This window comes from Molothrus ater, chromosome 1, assembly GCF_012460135.2.
Source record: "Molothrus ater isolate BHLD 08-10-18 breed brown headed cowbird chromosome 1, BPBGC_Mater_1.1, whole genome shotgun sequence".
In the NCBI taxonomy this organism is placed as follows: Eukaryota; Metazoa; Chordata; class Aves; order Passeriformes; family Icteridae; genus Molothrus; species Molothrus ater.
Window position 1 is genome coordinate 92,030,617 of NC_050478.2, and position 20,800 is coordinate 92,051,416.

A 20,800-nucleotide genomic window follows, 5' to 3' on the forward strand; every position below is an offset into this window, starting at 1 on the left:
AGAGTAGAAGATAAGTTTGGCTTTCTTTTTTAAATGCAAGTATTTCCTGTACTTTTTTTCCTGTTGGATGGCAAAATTTGGGGCTGCTGCTTTTTGGAGATCTGTAGCATGCAGAGTTTGTCTTGCACATTAAAATTTTATGGTTAGTTGTCTTTAAACACTCCACAGAAAATCAATGAAAAATAATGCATTGTAAGACTGAAAATTTCAACAACAGAAAAAGAGAGAAAGGGTTGAAGTATTTATGAAACTCTTTAAATTTCATCCCTTTTTGTCCAATTCTAATTAAGAAATGAAGAACAGTCCTCACAAAACACTGCTTTTTTAAGACTGAACATCCCTGTATAGAGAGTTCTAGAATTAACAACTGGCATCCCTGTGAATGAAAGAACTTTCGCAGCAGAGATTTGGACTGTTACAAGAAACAGAAAGAAATTATTTTAAATCAACAAAAGTGAATTTAGATGTTCAACATGAGAGACAAAGTTATAATTTAGGCAAGATACTCCCTTTTCAAATGTTTGGTTTGTGCAGTAATCAAGTGGTTAATTCCAGCTTATTTCACAAACAGGAAAAAGAAAAACTTCTGATGCTAAGTGCAATATTTTGGAGTGTAATTGATATATTAGAGTGCACAGATGCACTCTAACAATAATAATAGCAGTACCTAGGAGCTCTACTTAGAGAGCAGCTGTTGAAGTAACAAAACAAAAACATGTAGGCATTTCCAAGTAATGAGATATGTCTCTAAATAGGAACAACTGCATGTTAATATGGAAATACAGGGGAAAGCAATTAAAATTCAATTAAATTCCATCAAAGATAAAAATTAAAATAAATCAAAAGCAATATATGCAACAGATTCAAAAGTAGGGATTTCCATTTGCAGATGAGAAACAAATCCAAAAAGTGCTCACTCACTCCCTTTGATGTCTTTTAATCTGTTCTTCATCTGCACACAAGCCAAGGACAACATCTGGAACTTCAAAATGCATTTTTCTCAGGTATTTTGCCTCATAAAGTACTTCCAGGACCATTGGGTCTAAGTTTACAAATAACTCCTTCATGTAGCAGTGAAAAAAAGAAATAGAAAATGAGACACTAGTTTGGTACTTACATGTAGTGTGATGTAACTGGATCACACAAAGACATGTAAATGACTGGAGAGGAATTTTAAAATATTTATCTCTTCTTCAGCATCCTCTAGAAATATATGAGTTTCCCAAAGTATTAATCAATCAATATCTTACACTGATTTCAATTTCTTGTGACTCTTTCACTGTGGCCTAATCTCTTGGCTCCCAAGACTTCCCAAGTTTAATTCTAGTTCTGCAGCTACATTCTCTGGAAGTTAATTTGCCTTTTCATCTCAGTTCCTCCATCAGTAATTGGGGAGAAATATTGTGAAGGTTAATCTCTACACTTTTGAGGGCACTAAAGTTGCTTTTAAGATGTTTTTAAGATGCTGCATAAATTTGAAAGCTATGTTCTAGTTGTCCATTATGGAATCATTAGTACAAAAAATGCCACATTTCAACCATAATTTCTACAACAGGAAAAAAATCTATGACATAAGAATGGTAAAATTTTCAGCCTCAGCAATAAATTTTGAAAGCAAATTAATGAATTACTGCAATATATTCAACACAGTGATATTGATCACTGCAGAAAAGACTACAACCCGACAAAAAATTCCTTCCTTGACTAAAATTTTAGTTAACATAGAAAATGACCAAGGAAACAATAGCTAAAGTAGATTAGTCAGTAGTAGATATGTATTTGCTGAGTACTGCCCCTTTTATACCTCAAATAAGACAGAAGCCTTATGAAGAAGAAACATTATGAGGCGAATCATAAATATACACAAAAAGGAAAAAATATTTCAACTCAAGTAGCTCATTTTTTAGCCCTATTTGGGTTAAGGTTACTTCAATGCTTTCTTGTCTATCCATGATATGATTAAGTAGCACGTGTAATACTAAATCATGTAACAGCAATGCAAAGAATAGATCATATTTACCTTGGTTTCTGGGTGCCTGACAAGTAAGGAAGCAGACAGAGCATTCCTAGCCTGGTCAGCAAACCTGCACCAGGCCCTATGATAAATAATCTCAAATTCCAAAAGAACTGCAGCCATTTTATTGTAGTTCTTGATAACTTTTTTCATTTCCGTTGTCTGCAATTTAGAGGGAGGAAAAAAAGAAAAAGCACCACTCAAACAATTCAATGAGTCTAATGCAGTAGAAAGGCCCTCCATGAGGCTTTTCCTCTCCTCCACAGGAAAACAAAAGAAATAGAAATCTCTAAATTATGCTGTTTTAGAGACAAGATAAGACACAGAAACATAGCAATATATTTAGGAATTCAATTATTTTGTAGTATGCAATTGCTCTAAGCAACATAACTATTTTCCTAATTTTTCGTCCCAAACTTGTTCACAGAACAGAGTCTATATTGTGACATATACAAGGCACTAATGGCCAACTGAAAAAAGTATACAAATGGTTCCACTGTTGGATGAGCTTGGATACAAGCTGCTAAAATAGTGAGTGCAGAAGTCTATAAGTAAATCGTCTTTCTTTTAATAACATCCTTGAAAGATTAGGATAGATCCTCCTCTGCTAATTTCCAACCTTCAAAAGTGTGGTTTTCTTTTTAAGGAACATCATTGGATGGTCAATTTTTCTGAATAATTGCTGGGCCCACATAATCTTCCCTGTTACCTAAAACACAGAAGATATGAGGTTAGATTTTCATTAACTTGAAATACTCAAGAAATAAAGTACTTTTTCTCTCTCTTTAACTTCATTCTTACTGGTGGTATATTACGTGGTATAGGTGGATTTTCCTTTTCCTTCTGATAGAGTTTTTGAATAAACTCTAAGTCTTGGCTGTACTGTTGAAGAACAATGGTATATTTCTCATTTAGATCAATGTTATTTTCTCCTATTATTTCAAGCTTCATCAGAAATCCCAGCATCTGTTCAGTCTAAAAAGGAAGATGGAGCATTTGCTTCAGAAGACAACAGTTCACAAAGTCATTGTCCATAAATTATTTTATTAATTTAGAATATGCTATGTAAATTTGTAAGTTGTTTTCTAAGAAATACAGAAAAATCCATCCAGACAAGTCTGTGAATTTTACTTCCATATTTTGTCCCACACAGGACATACTTACCACTGTATAAACCAATAAACTGTTATCACTACCGTTTGGGGTTTTTTTGACTCTCAAATCCTCTCCCCTTTTTTTTCAGCAAACACTTCTGGTAGAACACCTACACCTTTACTCACACTTCATTAACATCTCATATATCATCACTGAGATATGAGCCATTGAACAATACTGATATTAAGGAAACAGATGGCAGATATTATTTCATTATTCATGCCAGTGAAACAGGAATAACTTAGAAATGCAACAGGAAACACCAGGATGAAGAAAGAAAACAAACTTCAAAATATGGGGCTATAAAATTCCTATATAAATGGAAACATGGAACATACACTTGGCACCAAGAATGAACATTCCTTTACAGCACTTCTGTAAGCAACTTCTAGAACATTTGTAATAGGTTTGATGTCCTCCAACATCACCTCAGGCAGCCACCAGCACAGTACAGAACACTGGCAGTAAAGAAGCAGTTCAGTAGGAGCTATGGGTACTCGGCCTTTCCAAGCACCAGAAGCAGGGGTTTGCATTTGGTACCTTACTTACAGTTAAGGTGCTCTTAAACCAGGAATCCACAAATTCCTGTATAGATTCATACAATGCTGCAATTTGGTTCTTAAATTCAAGGTAATCTTTTTCAAACTAGAATAAAAGCAAAGAAAAAAATTATCTATAATGCTGCTTTCATTTTATAAAAAAAAATCCTTTCTGTGAAGCTTTTCAGGAATCTGTTTTATCTACCCAGTGTGTGGGTTCAGCACTGCATTAAAAAGAACAGGAACAACACCAGCAGCAAAGGCATTTACACTCCAAGCAAAGCAAACAAAACATAAGCAGTGCTAGGTTAAATAATTAAAGCCTCATCTTCATGAGCACAAAGGAGCACAGAGGAACACAGACAGGCCAAGGAAAACTCGTAAGTTCATCAGAGAGAGCAAAGCACACTCACCAGCTGCTTGCAGCCCTGCCACAGGAGAGTGCTCAGCTCACTGTCCAGGTATGAAACCCACTGAAGGCGAGCAAACTGGCAGGATCTCTAGAGCACCTTGCAGACTAATGGAGGTTGTTACCAAACTTGGCAGCTCCTACAAGTAATTTGGGCATTTATCTACAACAATTTTTTCTTAAGAGTCCAAAATACTGAAGGTCTAACAAAAAGAGTTCAATGTAAACTTCTCCCAAAGAGAGAACTGCACAAGCTTGGGAAGACAGTAGATAATAGATATTGCTCCAAACATTTAGGTGTAGAGAAGCCATGCCATTTTTTAACCCCTCCAAATTCCAGTGAACAGCCCATTTCCTCTTTCAGAAAGGAGCCACACAGGAAGTATTAGAGAAACACATAGCAAGTATTAGAGAATGACAAGCCATCAAAATCAGAAGAAAGCCAAAAGCAACTCTCGAGGTTAATGCTTAAAGGGAACTTAATGACAGTGGCAAGCTTTAGTTCAGGAAGGCAGGAGAGTAAGTAAACACTTCTAGAACTTCTATTGGGAGGCCGCTAACTCTGCAAAACAAGCAGGCTATAGCTCAATAAAAGCAGCTCATTTTCCAGCATGTCTAAGATTAAAACATTGAACTGGAGCATTTGAAAAGCCAGTTTAGTTTTTATCATTCTGTGTGGCACTGGGAGTGATATCATTCCCTTCTCCCTCTAAAATGCGCAATTATGTGCCCATACTAACTTTGCTATAACACTGCCATTACTATTATTTTTCATAATACTGAGTAACATTTATAATTACACAAACTGTATTTGGTGTGTTAATATACCTAAATTAGTTCTCACTCTGCAGTCCAAAATATATGCATCTCAAAACAATCAGGCTTAGGAAAATTAGTTTGTGGAATTACGTATCACACAAAACCTAGTTTATAAAAAGTTAACAAAAGCATTTGAAGTAAAAAACAAATTTGCCCTAACACTTTCAAATTGCATTAAAAGATATGAGAGTATTTGTATTATTGTTACTGCAAAATAATATATGCAATTTTATAATATTCAGTATTCTTAGCATAACTCCAGTGAAAAGCACAGAATTAACAGAGTGATTGTCACACTGAGTGTAAGTACCTCTTTTTCCCTATGGTCCAGAACATCATACTGTTTGGATTTTGTATTTGTAGCAATGCTCTGGTATTGAGCAGTGATCTTGTCAATGCCTTCTATTTTTATATGCTGGAGCTCTAAAAGGCTTTCCATAGTACTGCTCATATCTGAAATCTTCTCCAAACGTTTACAGAAGGTCTCAAATTTTCCAAATATGTAGTTTTCACTAGCAATAAAAAAGAGGGATTTCTATGAAAATCTATTTGCAACAGATTTTTATTTAACCCACATATATTCTACCAGAGCTGCTATCAAATTAAATATATACCCAAAAAAATCATACTGCAATGATTACATATCAACAAAAAATTTTAAACTCACCTATATAAACCAAAAAATTGCTTAATCCTTACATGACAATTAAAAGCCTTTACCACATTTCACAGGAGTAACTCTTTCAAATAAGATGTTTGCAGGAGAAGAAAACGTGAATGTACAATACCAAGAAATGCCCCATTATTTAAGTGTCAATACAGGTAAAACACTCCTTGGCATAGTGAGAGAGAACCCAGCTCAAAGCTGACTGAATTCCCTGAGAATGTTTTCACTTATGTTCATTATTCAAACTTTTTAGTATTTTATACCATGCATATACATTTGCACTCAGTTAACAAATGCCTAAATTCCCCTGAAGTCCTATTGGACATGTGCTGAATCAACAACTGACTGGCAAAAACCTGGTTTATTCCTGAATAAAAATTAAAAACTCACTCTGCAAAGTCATCTTCTGATTATAGAAAGTACTTAATTTTAATTGAATATTTAGCTTTTCTTTTAGCCAGCAGATATAAAAACATCTCATTTAAAAATTGTACTCATCAATATGATTCAATATTGGCATCAATTATTTACCTGATATCAAACTGTCTGTCACTTGGATTTTCCTTTAGTTCTTCCCTAATTTTCTGAAAGGATGCTTGATACTTTTCTTTGAGGAAAATGCATTGTTGTATCCTCTTTAGCAATTCTTGCCTGAGGAAGAAAACACAGAAGACAGAGAATCATCCTAAGGTCTTCAAGAGTAGAAATAAAAATAAAATATTTTAGTCAAATGCGCAACTTAAGAAAGTTTTTTTTGCAAAATAAGAACACAAAATTATACACTACATGAAAAACACTCATATGATGGGTTTGAGTCGAAAGGTTTTGACTTGAACCTCTTATCTATATTAGATATTTTTTATTTTTATCTTGGGTTTTGTTGTCATCAAGCCAAGACTTGCATGGCATAGTCCACAAAGGATGTATACCAGGTTAATGCTGGCTACCAAATGCTTGCAGTTTGCAAATTCCTCATCTTGCGCAGTTGCACACACCTCATCTGAATATTGCTCATTTGTTTTCCTTTGTTTGTTTCTTTGGGTTTTTTCTAAGTAGACAAAACTGGAGAAGTATTTTTCCACACTAAAATAGGGATAAGGAGAGTCTTGTTTCTTTAAAAAGATACAACAGGAAGAGCTTAGTTCCTAAGGGTACAGATAGTTACATCTCACACACAATTGTTCATTAACCCTGAGGTGCCACATGAGATACACAGATGAGGCATGGAAACCAGCCATAAGGCATTTGCCCAGAGCTGTTCCTCCACTTTGGCTTTGTCTTTCATCTTCCAAAAGATTACTGGGGATTTAAATTATAGTCAAATTTATAGGCTGAAACCATTAACTGGGACAAGCTTTTGCAGGGATAGCAGATTAAATAAATTAGAAAAATGTCTCTAAAATAAATTCAGCTATAATAAACAAAAAAAAAGTATTCTACTTTTACTTATATTAATTCTTTAGAATAAACATAACCAGTACTTAATTGACTACAGGTAATTTCTGAAAACTTCCCTTTATCTTCACTAAAATACATGAGGAATCAAAATTGCTAGATTTACTTTTATGTCTCCTAGCCTGTTACCTCAGTGTCACTTTGACTTGGCTGGAATTTAAGCAGAGACATCCTGACTATCTGCTTTGATGAAGCTTGATGAACCTTTTCCTTTTCATGTCAATACCCTTAATGTTACTCCAGTTAGACTATTCCAAAAGACTATTCCAATTATCAATTTCCTAGTTGACAAATTCAGATGTCATGTTCATCTTAACTCCTCTAGGTGGTTTCCCTCTCCTTTTTTTGCATGAAAATAATTGATCTGTTCTTACAGTATGTGTTCTTCCTATGTTACCTGCACTTGTCATCCTTCAGCTACATTTGTTCTGCCAGTGACATCAGCATTCACTACCCAATGAATAAGTTTCATACAAACACCTCTGGGCTTTCATTTATGCTGAGTGTAGCACTTGAACAAGTAGCTGTAGAGCAGCTAACTCATCCCTTCCCTGAAATGTCCCACAATACAACTGAGTTGTGATTTTGGTCCTGCTACATATTGCTCCCTTCCTCAAACTGAATTTCATGTCCAGTAACAGCAAAATATAAATCCTGGATGGAACTTTGCCAGTCTGTCCTTGGAGCTTTTTTAGGAAGTATTTCAGCTCCCAGTTCCAATTTCTTAAGTGTGTTTTGGTCTAAAAAATCCATGTGGGCAATATATCGAGCGTTGCATATTAGCATGTATTGCACAGTTTCCAAGAACAGGTATTTTCAAAACACATTGTAAATTAGTTTTTGCAGAGTATTTAATTCTACACAGAATTAGTAGTTGCCAGCTTAAAATTAACATAGGAATCAGTGACTAGTAGGAGGACAAAGGGCTACTTAAATTTACCCATTAATAATCTTGATGATTAATCTGTAATTTTACTTCTAATGTCAACAACAGAAAATGAAATTATTAAAATTTTATCACCTGTCAAGGTCCCAGATTTTTGAAACCCCTTCACATAGATAGGTCTTGCATGTGTTAATCATTTGATTGGTGATTTTAAGCAACAGGGATGTCATGTGCTCTGACGTGTTGTAGTGTGGCGATGTACAGTAGATCATAAAGACAACGTTCATTAAACTGGGAATGTGCTCCATCACTGTTACCTATAACAGCAAAAAAATGGGAAAGACAGAAATCAGAAAGAAATCAGACAGAAAGACAAAGTTTCCTAAAATTTCACACAATGACAGCTCTGGGAATATGTTTATTGGTGGACAAACATCTTTTAGTGGTTTTGCCATTACAAAATAGACCATCCAATTCACTATCACCCCTTGACCAAGTCAAAAAGCATAGAAAAAAGGGCAATGAATAAGTAAATAGGTCTTTTAAAGATTGGAATTTTCCACAGGAAAACCAGAGGCTCTACTCGGCTTGGCCATAGCCTCCAGTATAAAAAGGTGCTGTAATCTGCCTTGCAAAGGAATATACTACCTGAGAAAAGAGGCCATACACTGCTGGAAAAGAGCTCGATTTCTGTAGAAGGACAACAAGAAAGTTGGCCTTTGCTCATCTTCTCTAGATTTGTACAGAAGGGAAATCCAGAATGGGGAGGCAAGGCAAAAATAATCTCACTTTCACTGGACACTGAACTATAGAGTTTTCTATCCCATAGAAATATTTCAGAGAAATGCATGCAAGCCAGATACACTGAGAACCCAGAACAAGAGACTGGTCTAGAAAAGAATTTTAAAAGTATGGTAAAGGCATCTAAAAGTCAAATCCAATATGGCAGAACAGTGAATATTTACAGAAGAAATCCAGTGTAAAATACCAGAATGGATTCAAAAGAGATCAAGCTTTGAAAATATTATTTAGAAAAATTGTTACCAGTTGGATTATGTGTAAATGTTCTGAACTATGCAAGCTTAGACATTTTTATCTGGTGTCTGTATCATATTCTCACTTTAAAAAATGAACTCTGAGACTCATATGGTTATGAAAATAAATTTTATTGACAGTGCAACCTACAAGAGAAAGAGCTTTAACCTGTAAAATAAGTGGAAGTTAACCACTTATTTCAGTTCAATTGAACTGAATTTCAGTTCAACCCAAGATTTAAGATCATTTTATGATTTTTGCAATAAAACAATCACAAGTAATACCTAACTAAAGCATGCAGACAGAAGAGCTGCCATATGTGAGACCCAAGCTCACAAAGGCAATTCAGCTCATTACTGGGTTAAGAAAAACACAATCTGATGCTTAGTTTTTTCATATCCTTCAATTATCTTCCGGAATGATAACTCCTTAAAAAAAAGGCACTATTATCATTATTATCTGGTTAACTTAAAATCAGTAGGCTCAATTAACTAATGACGAAGGAGTTAAACTGTCCACTAATGATTTAGAGTTAAATATTAAAAGGAAAAATAGCTTTTTTACAGCAACAAAAGCCCTTTCCTTTCTTTTTTGAATTTCACATTAAGTGCCTTTATAGTACTTACAGGTGAAGCATGGGCAAGTGGACCAAAAAATTTATCCAACGTATATAAATATCTCACATTGTCCTTAGCTTCATTGGCAGCAGTTGTTATACTATGATCCTGAACGGATGAGAAAAAAAATGAAGGGAATAGAATTATTACTGTGAAAATTTTCTGAACAGGTTCTTTCTCTTTTACAGCACACAAGGCTATGATTAAATCTTGCAAACACTTTCCCACAGAAGTGCTTTCAAATATGCTATTTATTTTTCACAGGAGAAATAACTGCTTCTACATGCAAAAATTGGTAAGATCTTCCGAGGTCAGCACGTTTTGGATGTGGTTTACAGGAAGTCCTTACTTAGACCTCCAAAGCTTTTTCCTCCTCATGGATCCAACTTAGATTTTAGAAAGGTTTCTGCACAGGAACCATTTTACAGAACTCAGACAAGATCCCTGAAATGTGACCAGGGTGCTTCCCAACGTTGTTTAATAAGTATTTGTGAGGGACAATGAGTTCACAACTAATGCCTGTATATCCTTATGTTCATGTCAGGTGGAACTATTCACTATTTAGTGGGCTAGTTCATAGGAAGAAAGAAATGTAGTTCATCATCCTTGGCTTGTTCTGGTTCTGTACAAACACTTTTTTTTATCCAAATTCCATTTATCGTAAAAGTCTGCAAATATGTAATCACAAAATCAAAAACTTTTCCCGGTCTATTCTTAAAACAGTAGAATACTTTCTTAAGCAATAGAAGAACTACATTCTGGGGGTGGGGGTGGGTGGGGGTCTCATTGACTGTATATGATCTACAGCTTGTTTTCTGGCTTGCCCACAATTGTGCCTGATGAGTTTACATTACAGGTATCCACTTATATGAAGCAGCAGTTGTGCCACTAGAAGTCTGCTCTCAACAATTCTAAAAGCATCATGAAGGACTTTTAGACTTCTACAGTTGGCCTGCATAGGGTTCAGCTGGTCAGAGACAGAAAATATTGTACTGCTTTACTTTCACACAACCTTTCCACTCATAATGTTAATAAAAGCAACATTATAAAAGCACTGACTTCTTTTCAAGTTACCTATTTAATTTCAGGATCATTGATGCTATATGTTCCAACAAATGGATAATAAATCACAGTTTAAAACCAGCATAAACACTGAAAGTTATTTTTATTTTTAGTATTGTGTTCAGTTCTCTATATATCACAAATACAGTGTTGTAATAATTTAAAATTCTAATTAGAAAGTAGTAATTACCAGTTCCTTCCACTGTTGTAATGTCTTTGATCTTGCTGCCTGAAGAATACTTATAATTTTCTTTACTCTTGAACTCTTGATCTCATCTAAAAGGCTTTGAAGAAAGATACATACTTAATACTCTCTCTCTGGAATAAAAGTTTACACTTATTTTTAAAAAATCCTCTTTTTTAAGACTCTGTGAGAAATAATGCAGGAATTTCACCTGTTAAATGATGACATTCTTGACTTCCAGTGTTCCAGCTCTGCAGATGGACCAACATCATCAGCTTCTCTTCTAATTTGTTTACTCTCCACTAAAACTTGTTGAATCTGTTTGGTCCAAATCATGACCACTTCTTCAAGTTTCTCAGTGACCTCTCTGTTAGTGCCTTCAAAACCATAGAATTGACAGTTTTATAAGCACCAAAAAATAAACACAGAAATTTAGACTCCAGAAGCTAAGTGTTCTTGCCAAACATAATCTGAGACTATGTAAACTCTGTATCTTTGAATCACTGACCAGCAGGAAAATATTAAGACTGTAACAAGGTGCACACAGATAACACTTGTGTCTCCCTACTCTGTTACTATTGCATATCCTTTACAATGGAAACTGTTAGAAATACAGTGAGTTCATAAGAAATGATAGAAAGCTATTTTTGAAAGAGACATAACTACTCTTTTTATTACAAAAACATATATGTAAATAAGTATTTTTTTTATAAATACAGGTGGTTTTATTCACAGAGTCAGACAACATTGGATAGGATTTTCCCAGTATCAAAGAAAGTGAATAGTACACACACTAGTATATGGATTTACTCAGCAACTACTTGGCTAGTAGTTAAACATAAACATAAACATATTCCCAGAGCTGTCATTGTGTGAAATTTCAGGAAACTCTGTCTTTCTGTCTGATTTCTTTCTGATTTCTGTCTTTCACATTTTTTTGGGCTAGTAATCTAGGAGGGATTCAGACAACTGCTTGCATGATATGTCAAGCAACTACCTAATTCTTCAAGATCTATGAACTAAATTATGGGCAAATGATTGATGGTCTTATAATTAAACAATCAGAAACCTGGCAAGAGTAAGAAAAATGTAAACAGCTCAGGGAAAATTAATTAATTCTTCAAAGTAAATTTTTACTTATAACATTTATTTTATAAACAGCATCATTTTGTTTGCTTTGGTGTTGGAATTACTCACCTGCAGTTATATAGTCAGAGGGGTTCTGTAAGTTTCTGACATAAACATCAATATCCACTTTTGTGAGCTGAATTTTATCTTCTATATTCTGTCTAGATGATGACAAAGTACCCACGAATTTATCCACTGCATACAGAAACTCTTGTATCTGGCTGCTCTTCAAGCCTTCTTTCACAGCTCCCCAGTTCTGATTATTTTGATTTATGCAAAAACCAAAAAAGTGAGGGTCATGCTTCCTTTTTTTTTTTTACCACAAAAGGTATTTTTCATTAGAAAACTATTTCTTATTCATGGCAGTATATAAAGACTTATCAACATGACCTTTAAAATATACTCATCAATACTTTAAAGCGTGCATTGATTTAATTACTTGGTAAGACAAGAAGAGACAGAAAAGGAAGAGGCTCTAAGAAATAAAAGTCTCTGACTTCACTCTGACTTGACTCTGAAGTCAGATGTCACTGATTTCACACTGGATTGTAATTTGTTTAGTTTTATTTTTCTCCTTCTGAACAGAGAAAACAGACTCTAAAGTCCCTTTCTGCTCCTGGGGAGAGAAAATGACAGTGTATGGTAGCAGCATACAACACCATCATTCTTAGCAGACAGTGAGCTTCTTTGTACTTGCCACCTCTGATCACGTGCTTCCAGAGGCACCTGAACAAACTGATGCTTTACAAGTGCCACAGAATGAGGACAACTCAAAGAAGCTGGATATTCTGAATATAACACTGTTCATGCTGTCTCCAAGAATAAAGTCATAGAGTGATCCCTTGTGCTGCCAGGACTTGACACTTCTTACAATCCAGGTTTAATCTAGTTTTCATAAAGCCATCATGGCTTTAACTTGCCATGGTTGCTGTGTTATATTCTCCTTTGTCATAATAATTAAAGCTGGCACTATTGCTGAAAATAAAGAGTAGCTACATGAATTTCAAACATTTGTATATGTACAAATTGCATTATCCTCATAAAAGCCTGTGTTAGACTTTTATCTTCTTATATCCACTGTTCTAGGTCCAAGAGATGCACAAAAAGGATTGCAGCAGCGACATGCCTTACTTGCATGTGTTCTTGAGAAAAAAAGACTGATTGTTTGATTACCTGTTGGGATTTCAGTGCCGGTATCATGATCTGGGACAAGAAGAATTCCAGGCCCTGAAGGATATTTCCATTAGTACAGTCAAACATGCCAAAATTCACCTCCTTTGGGAAGAAACAAAAATTAGCACAATGCATGTCGACCTCTGCAGCATTACACTATTTGAGTGAAATTTAGATACGTGGCAGACACATTCACAGTCCCTAACTATGCAACATGAGTATCTCTGAAAGTCAGAAAAGGCTGTTACAGTACTTTTTTATACACAACACAGTACTTTTATGTGAGAGGCTGGGAAAACCTTATGTTAGTTTCAAGACTTATCTCTTGAAAGTCTTTTAAAAGAGATAAGTTTTAAAAGTCTAAAAGACAGAGTTTAAGTGCAGCATTTCAATAATTAAGGCTCATTACTTAAAATCTTCCACTTTAGGTCCTTATTCCCTATTGTCATTAAAATTTATATTTTAATGACTAATTAATAATGGTTTTTATCAATTAAAATCTTGGAGTTTAATAATACTGCAGTATTGCAGTATTATATATATATATATCTCTAATGATTAATAAATGAGCTACTGCAGTAGCTCATTTATAAATCATTAGAATTTCACTTTATCACAAATGCTTACACTTATGAAAAAGAACTTCTGTTAATCATACAACTAGACATTTTCATGAAAGCATTCCCTATTTTTTCTGACTCCAGGTGCATGAATAAAGGTCTGAGAAAATATGAACATGTGAATACTGCATGAGTTTGCTCTGACCTGAGAGACATTTGATGCAGTTATAACTTCATCTGATGTTCTTAGGAAAAATGCACAAGTTCCTGTAAAGTCCTGAAAATAGGACCAAATGCATACAGTTAAAAAGAGTACAAGTATACAATGAAGTATTTTACTTTAAAATTTACCTACCGTAAAAATGTGCTGAAAAAAAAAACTGTAAAAAATAAATTACTAAAAGAGATAGTGAAATTGTTTGCAGGATATTTGAAAATCTGTCCTTCTCAAATCAAATACTGGTTTTTCCCTGTCTGACACAAGAATGCCAAAAATGCCCTTTTGCACAGACTGGTTCAATGTTGTAACCTCTACTAAGAAAATGCAGTACAGGGAGAGCTTGTGAGCTAGGCTATTTCTTGTTATTGTACTTGAAAGATGCTTACTTTGTTTATTTATCCATTAAACCTAATAACAAACCTAATAAAAACTCAACTGCCACAAATTTGAAAATTCATTCTAGTTGGTCCAATTGGCAGAGGATGAAACTCACTTTTCCCCTGAAAGCAAGAAAGAATTCTTCTGCTATGTCTTCTCTAGCATTACAATGTTAACACAAGCTCTTTGCAGCTGACAAGAAACAGCAACAATAATAATTAAAATGAAAACCAAAGCATCACCAGGCCATATTCAAAGACCATTGTATATGAAGAGCCAATTTCCCCCAAAAGAGATGGAAAAAATCAAAATTAATCAAAAATCTTAATGGTGACTCTGAATATGCTGCTGACTAATGCTTAGATATTACAGGGAGGAGGTTATTACAAGAATTTGAATGGAAGAAAGGATTTATTAAAGGTATTTTTTGAGTAATGTGCAGCATTATTATATGAAAGGGCATAGAAAACCACTGAGAAATGCACTTTTAAACTAGAAGTGTACAAGCCCTGGAAAACACTTAATATGCAGTCATAAAAAAATTGTTAGGATCTGCAATTTTTTAACAAGGATTTATTTGACCTGCTCTCCTCTCAGACAGTGAAATCACTACTTCTTTACTGATGAAGGCCAACCTCAGCTCAAGAAATGCTGGGAGACCCTGCATTATAAGAACAGCGAGTAAGTACCGAAATATCTATCCAAGGATTACAAAAAATTGTGTAACACTGCAGAACTGTTAAGCCTTTTCAATATTTTACTTTTAAAGTGTCATCTAAAGATTTTTTCAACCATACCTCTGTGGAACCCATGGTAATAAATAAATTCTTCTGAGGCAAGTTGTTTGTTGACCCATCTGGCCTCAATGATGCATTCGACTTTTGCTAGCAATTAAAATACAAATAGGAGGTTAATAAAGTAAAATCTATATCATACAAATGCTTCCTCCATTTGAATATGTGAATTATAACTAAGTCCATTTTGATTCACTTTGTAATTCCCAGATAGAAATCATGAAGTTTGCATTCTCTGGAGAACAAGCTTTGCCTGAATCCCAGTAAACAGTTTCACAGACCCATTATTTCAGGAAAACAACAAAAACAAAAACAAGAAGGGGGGAAAATCTCAGAAAATAAAACAAAATTAAATCTGAAGTGATTCCTACTGAAACTTCCTCTATGAAAACACACTGAATGTCTCACAGAAACAATCATATGCTTAGTCTGCAAAGTCAAAATGTAATTGTCAATGGGACTCACAAGCAATGCCATCAGCTAGATCCTGTCAACAAAGAAATTTAGCTTTCTGCCCATTTCTTTAACCACACATCATAGAAAAACTTTCTCTCAGGGAAGCCTTGCTGCCACTGGTCCCTCTCCACTGACATGTATCTTTAACCTCTTCCCTTTGAAGCAACAATAAAGCCTAAACCTAATAAAGACCTGCTTCCCTCTAATTATGTGTCATGTATTTTGGAAAATAATCTGTTGAAACTTGGAAGAATGTGACAGAAAAAAAATGTGGGACAAGCTTGTAGGCATATTTATCTTTAAAGCTGAGGAGAGCCTTCTTTCTAGGAAGTCAAGTGTTCAGCTCCTGCTAGACAGAACATGTGATGTGTGATGGCTCCTCACTTCCACCCCAAATCAGCATCTGCTGACCCCTACACATGGTTTCAAGTGAACATCATGCATCTAAGATGGTGAAAAAGAGAGATGAAGAGATGAGAAGCAGCAAAGAAAGGATCTTTGATAAATCTTGGTAAGGACATGCCTACTAGTCAGGCCAATAGTCTGCCCTGCTCAGTATTTTGTTTCAAGAACGACAGGGCACATCTAATACTGCCTTGAGTAAATACCAATTCTCCAACGTGCTTGAAATCAAATTGTTGACAGAACAGTCAAATTAATGAGATCTCTTCAGTCATCAGAATGTGGTGGAAGATGCTAGAGATGGCATTTATACTTTCCATCAGAAACATTTTTATGCTATGCTGCTTCTGAAACAGAACTCTCACTTTTTTTTTAATGGTTAAAAGGGTCAAAATAAAATAAAATTAAATGCAGCAATGAAACATTTCATTTAACCCAGACCAGGCATTTATTCCTGATTTGTCAGTTAAGGAAAACAATGTCAAGATTTTTAGTTTCATCTTGACTTAAGTCAGAGAACAAGACATTCATCGCAGAAATGCTCATACCTAGTCTCAGTGTAATGAAAAACTGATTAAACTGTTTTGACAGCACAGCTCATTCTGTGCTTTGCAAAGTCTCTAAGCAATTCCAGTTACACTCAAAAGTTTTTTTAATTTATCTAAGTTATAATGATTCTGTAATTCATTCTGCATTTAACTGATGATCCAGAATTTTCAGTTGAGGAGTTTTTCTCCTCAACGAGCCCAAAATACCAGTGCAGGGTGAATTAGCTCTCCCATGGCTCCTCACTGCACAATTTGAAAGGACTGATGAAGGACTTCTGCAGTTCTGGAAGCCCACAACAGTTGTGTTAGACAATGTCAAGGTCACTTGGCACCCTCTGATATCACACACTCAGTGGAAGCTGAACAAAATATTTCACTTTTTATGCAGAGGCTTCTCTTTCTCAAAATTTAAAGGGAGAAAAATACAACTTGGGGACCACAACCGTCTTATTTCTAGTCACAGTTTTCTAAGCTTATTTTCTGCAGAATGGGGCAGACCTGAACATGATGCCACCTTAATTTAGAAGGAAATTGAATCATTTTTCACCCTCTTGAATGAGTGCTTTGTCCATAGTGGAGTTGGTGCAGTTCAAAAGAAAATAAACTGGTTCTTACACAGACAGCTCCCCCATTCCTATAATACTTATGCTAGCTAATCTAGTATTTTAAACTCTGAATACCATTAACACTTTGTCTCAATTATCTTTATTACTTTTGAAATCTGAATTTTTACTCTACTTGGCAATTTTAAAGTTTTCTTTTGTGAAAACAAGAACAGTGTCAAACTACACCCCAAGGCATCCTGCAATTTCTATGTAAGCCAAGATGGAAGTATTTTAACAGTGAGGTCCAAATTCTTTCCACACTGGCATAAATAGCAAAACAAAAGATCCATTAAGATTTTCTGAATTCTGCAAGTCATGCGATTTATTTTTTTAAAAATGCAAATTTGCTTTTGCAGAAGCAATAATGGAAACATACCTGCAGTACATCTTGGTAAAAGAAGAGCAACTTTTTAAGTCCACAAGGGGCAAAGAACTGTTCTATTAGTTGAAACTAAAAAGAAAAAAAAAAAAAAAGACAATTGTAGATAATTGTGAGATAGCTTCAAATCACTGGAAATTTTGGAAATATTTCTTGTAATAACAATTTAATCAGTATTTACCTTGTTATCAGAAATAATAGTCTCCTCCACTTGCTGCTCACTTAAGTCTATCCCATCTGCTAATCTTGATATCAAATACCTGTGTCTTCCATCTATCTGAGCTCTTCTCTCCTCTTTGGTTTCTTTGGCTTGCTTGGCTAGTTCTTCTCTGCTTCCACTGGAAAGTACTTTACTTTTCTTAACAGTGGGGCTACAAAATAGAATTTTGTTATAAAAAGATTATTTTTCCTCACTTAAATATTGTATTTTATATTGTCGATCTTTAAGCTGGTTTCATAAACTACATATCTATCAGAAACATGAAAAAATTACATGTAAGGAATGTACAGGGAAAAGAACAGTAATAATTAATTTGCTAGTCCAGAATTATTTCTCAGTATAAAGCTGCTATGAAAACTACATATCTGAAACTCCAGGATCTCAGAACCAAATATGGTTCCAGCAAGGTCACAATATAAATTTAGCACTATCACAGCTCTCATTCAAATCTCAGCTTTGTGAATCTAGGTTCCAAACTTCTATATGTCCATATTCCAGATTTGGAATCGATCTCTACACTGCCTGCATTTTAATGTATAGTATCAAGTTATTACCCTAAAGGAAATAAACAAACAAAATCACTATAAAATCAGTTACTGCAGGAATAAATATACATTTGATGATTAATTTACAGATCATATAAAGGCAGCAGTGCAATTATAAAGAGGGAGATTTATGTAAAAAGAGTATTTTCAAAATCTTCCTATCAGTGTGAACAAGACTGAAAATAGATATGGTGACTAACATTTTTAAGTCAACAGAAAATCCTCGGAAGATATATGGAAAACTAAAGATTTGGGTAAATAAGTAACCACACAGATCATTTCCCTCTACACACAGCTCCCACTGACATGAGTATCTGGAGTGTGGAAATGTCTCAAGTGTCTCTGTACCTTACAGTTTTTACTGGAGAGAAAAAAAGATAAATTACATCACTTCCCAGTACTCTACACTAACTGGAATTGTAATTAATCAACCCTACTCTTGGATTAAAAAACAAGAAAGCTGACCAACTTGCACCTTTGCTTCCTACCATTTGGTCTTACCACAGACTCTGAATGGATGTTTTTCACCTACTCTCTACCTGAACCTCTTAGACAGCAGGAAACAGTGACAATATGTGAATACCTGTAGTTGTTGGTCAGTACCCTTTTGATATCTTTAAAAGCTAATTGTGATTCACTATGTAGTTCCCAATTCAACTCTGTCACTCTTTTATCATCTCTGGTTTCCATGTCAACAACTGGATCTCTTTTTTTGCATATGCCTTCCCTGATTAAGTTTGACCTTATTCAAGTATTCTCAAACAACACTCATTTTCATCACGGCAAAGGAAGGGTATTAACCAGGGGATGATAAAAAAATATGTCAAAGAAGCCAAAATTTGAGCAATACACATTATGAGCACAGAAAGTCAGTGCCCTAACACTGTAGACACTTTTGAGTGGTTCACTGTTTATTTTTCCTTGCAATTAACAGAGACTGAAGGAACTCAGCATGCTTCAATATTAGATAAGCTTTTGTCAGTGAAGACTTAAAGAAAATCTATATAGAAGAACATTTAGTGGACAAAAGGTAGTTGAGTCACCACCTGTTTTAGAACAAAAACACTTGCCGGAAGAACAGTAGTCAGAGATGATCCTGTGACAGCAGATCCTAGCTCGCTGCTCCTTGTCCTCAGGTTCCCTCCATGTCTATACTTGCTCTCTGTCTCTAGTCAAAAGAAATTATACGTTCTAATTATTCAAGTACAACAAATGCATTTACAATACCTGCAGTGTTGTGTCTTCATATTTGCTAGCTAACGTCTTCTCATACTGGGGAAAATGAGACCATTTTATTTCTCAAAAAATGATATTTACATCCCATCATTGGCAGCAAATAGGATCTCCAGTGGAGCATGCAGTAATGCTTATGAGCAGCTCACCAAACTTCCATGAATTACTGTTTAATCTATTTTATATAAATAATAAGATTGTGACTAAAACTCGAATTCTAATAGCACTGATTTCCATATAAATTTTCTATCAGATTGTATCTCTTTTTCCTGATTAATATGCACAGGATCTGGTTGACATAGAATGGTTGGGATTGGAAGGGATACTGCTTAAGCAGGGTTACTTAAAGCCAGCTGTCCAGGACAGTTTCCATATGTCTTTTGAGTATCTCCAAGCATGGAGACTCCATAACCTCCCTGGGCAATCTGCGCCAGTGCTCGGTCACCTTTACAGTGATTCCTGATGTTCAGAGAGGACCTCCTGTGTTTCAGTTTCCACCATTTATTGCCTCTGGTCCCATCACTGGACACTGTGGAGAAGAGCTTGACTCCCTCTTCTGTACACCTCATCTTTACATGGTCCCTTCAGGCATTTACATGCATAGAGAAGATCCCATTCAGATGCAGCTCCTACCCTTTCCTCACAGGACAGGTGCTCTGCTGGCTTCATCATTTTCATGGCCCTTCACTGGACTCATTCCAGTACATCCATGTCTCTCTTGTACTCCGAAGCCTAAAACTGGACACCCTACTCCAGGTGAGGCCTCACCAGTATTGAATGGAGAGGATGGATCATCCCCCTTAACCTGCTGGCAATACTCTTTATCCACCCCATGGTATCATCAGCCTCCTTTGCCACAAGAGCCATTCTTGGCTCATGTTCAACTTGCTGTCCACCGGGAATCTCAGGTTCTTTCCTGCCAATCTGTTTTCCAGCTGTTCAGCCCTCAGCTCGTATTGTTGCATGGACTTGTTCATCCCCAGGTGCAGGAATTTTCTCCAGCTTCTCTAGGCTCCTCTGGATGGCAGCACAACCCTCTAATTCTTTGGCCAAGCCTCTGTTTTATGTGTTATCAGCAGCCTTGCTGTGGGTACCCTCTGCCCCATCCTCCAGATCATTAATGAAGATGTTGAACAGGACTGGACCCCCAGAGTACACTGCTACCTTCTGGGCTCCAGCCAGACTTCGTGCTGCTGATCACCACCCTCTGAGCTTGTCTGTTCAATGTTTTCAATCCACATCACTTTCTGCTCAGACAGCCCACACTTCCACAGCTTCTCTCTGAGGATCTTACAGGAGCAAAGGGGAAATTTAAAT

The 20,800-nt window shown here is 35.5% G+C and overlaps 1 protein-coding gene across 1 annotated transcript in view; it reads right to left on the reverse strand.

The window, feature by feature from the left end:
- Positions 1–20,800, reverse strand: part of LOC118694662 (dynein axonemal heavy chain 5-like) — a 149,647-nt gene that overhangs the window by 126,221 nt on the left and 2,626 nt on the right. Inside the window, exons 3-20 of the mRNA XM_054517570.1 lie at positions 19,309–19,418; positions 17,667–17,843; positions 17,483–17,557; positions 15,099–15,185; positions 13,909–13,980; positions 13,144–13,245; positions 12,040–12,226; positions 11,054–11,219; positions 10,849–10,942; positions 9,606–9,704; positions 8,080–8,261; positions 6,135–6,254; positions 5,247–5,448; positions 3,719–3,814; positions 2,816–2,989; positions 2,634–2,723; positions 2,021–2,176; positions 922–1,061 (exon numbers count right to left, since the gene is read on the reverse strand). Of these exons, the coding sequence (XP_054373545.1) occupies positions 922–1,061; positions 2,021–2,176; positions 2,634–2,723; positions 2,816–2,989; positions 3,719–3,814; positions 5,247–5,448; positions 6,135–6,254; positions 8,080–8,261; positions 9,606–9,704; positions 10,849–10,942; positions 11,054–11,219; positions 12,040–12,226; positions 13,144–13,245; positions 13,909–13,980; positions 15,099–15,185; positions 17,483–17,557; positions 17,667–17,843; positions 19,309–19,418 (2,329 nt within the window). The remainder of the gene's footprint in view (positions 1–921; positions 1,062–2,020; positions 2,177–2,633; positions 2,724–2,815; positions 2,990–3,718; positions 3,815–5,246; positions 5,449–6,134; positions 6,255–8,079; positions 8,262–9,605; positions 9,705–10,848; positions 10,943–11,053; positions 11,220–12,039; positions 12,227–13,143; positions 13,246–13,908; positions 13,981–15,098; positions 15,186–17,482; positions 17,558–17,666; positions 17,844–19,308; positions 19,419–20,800) is intronic.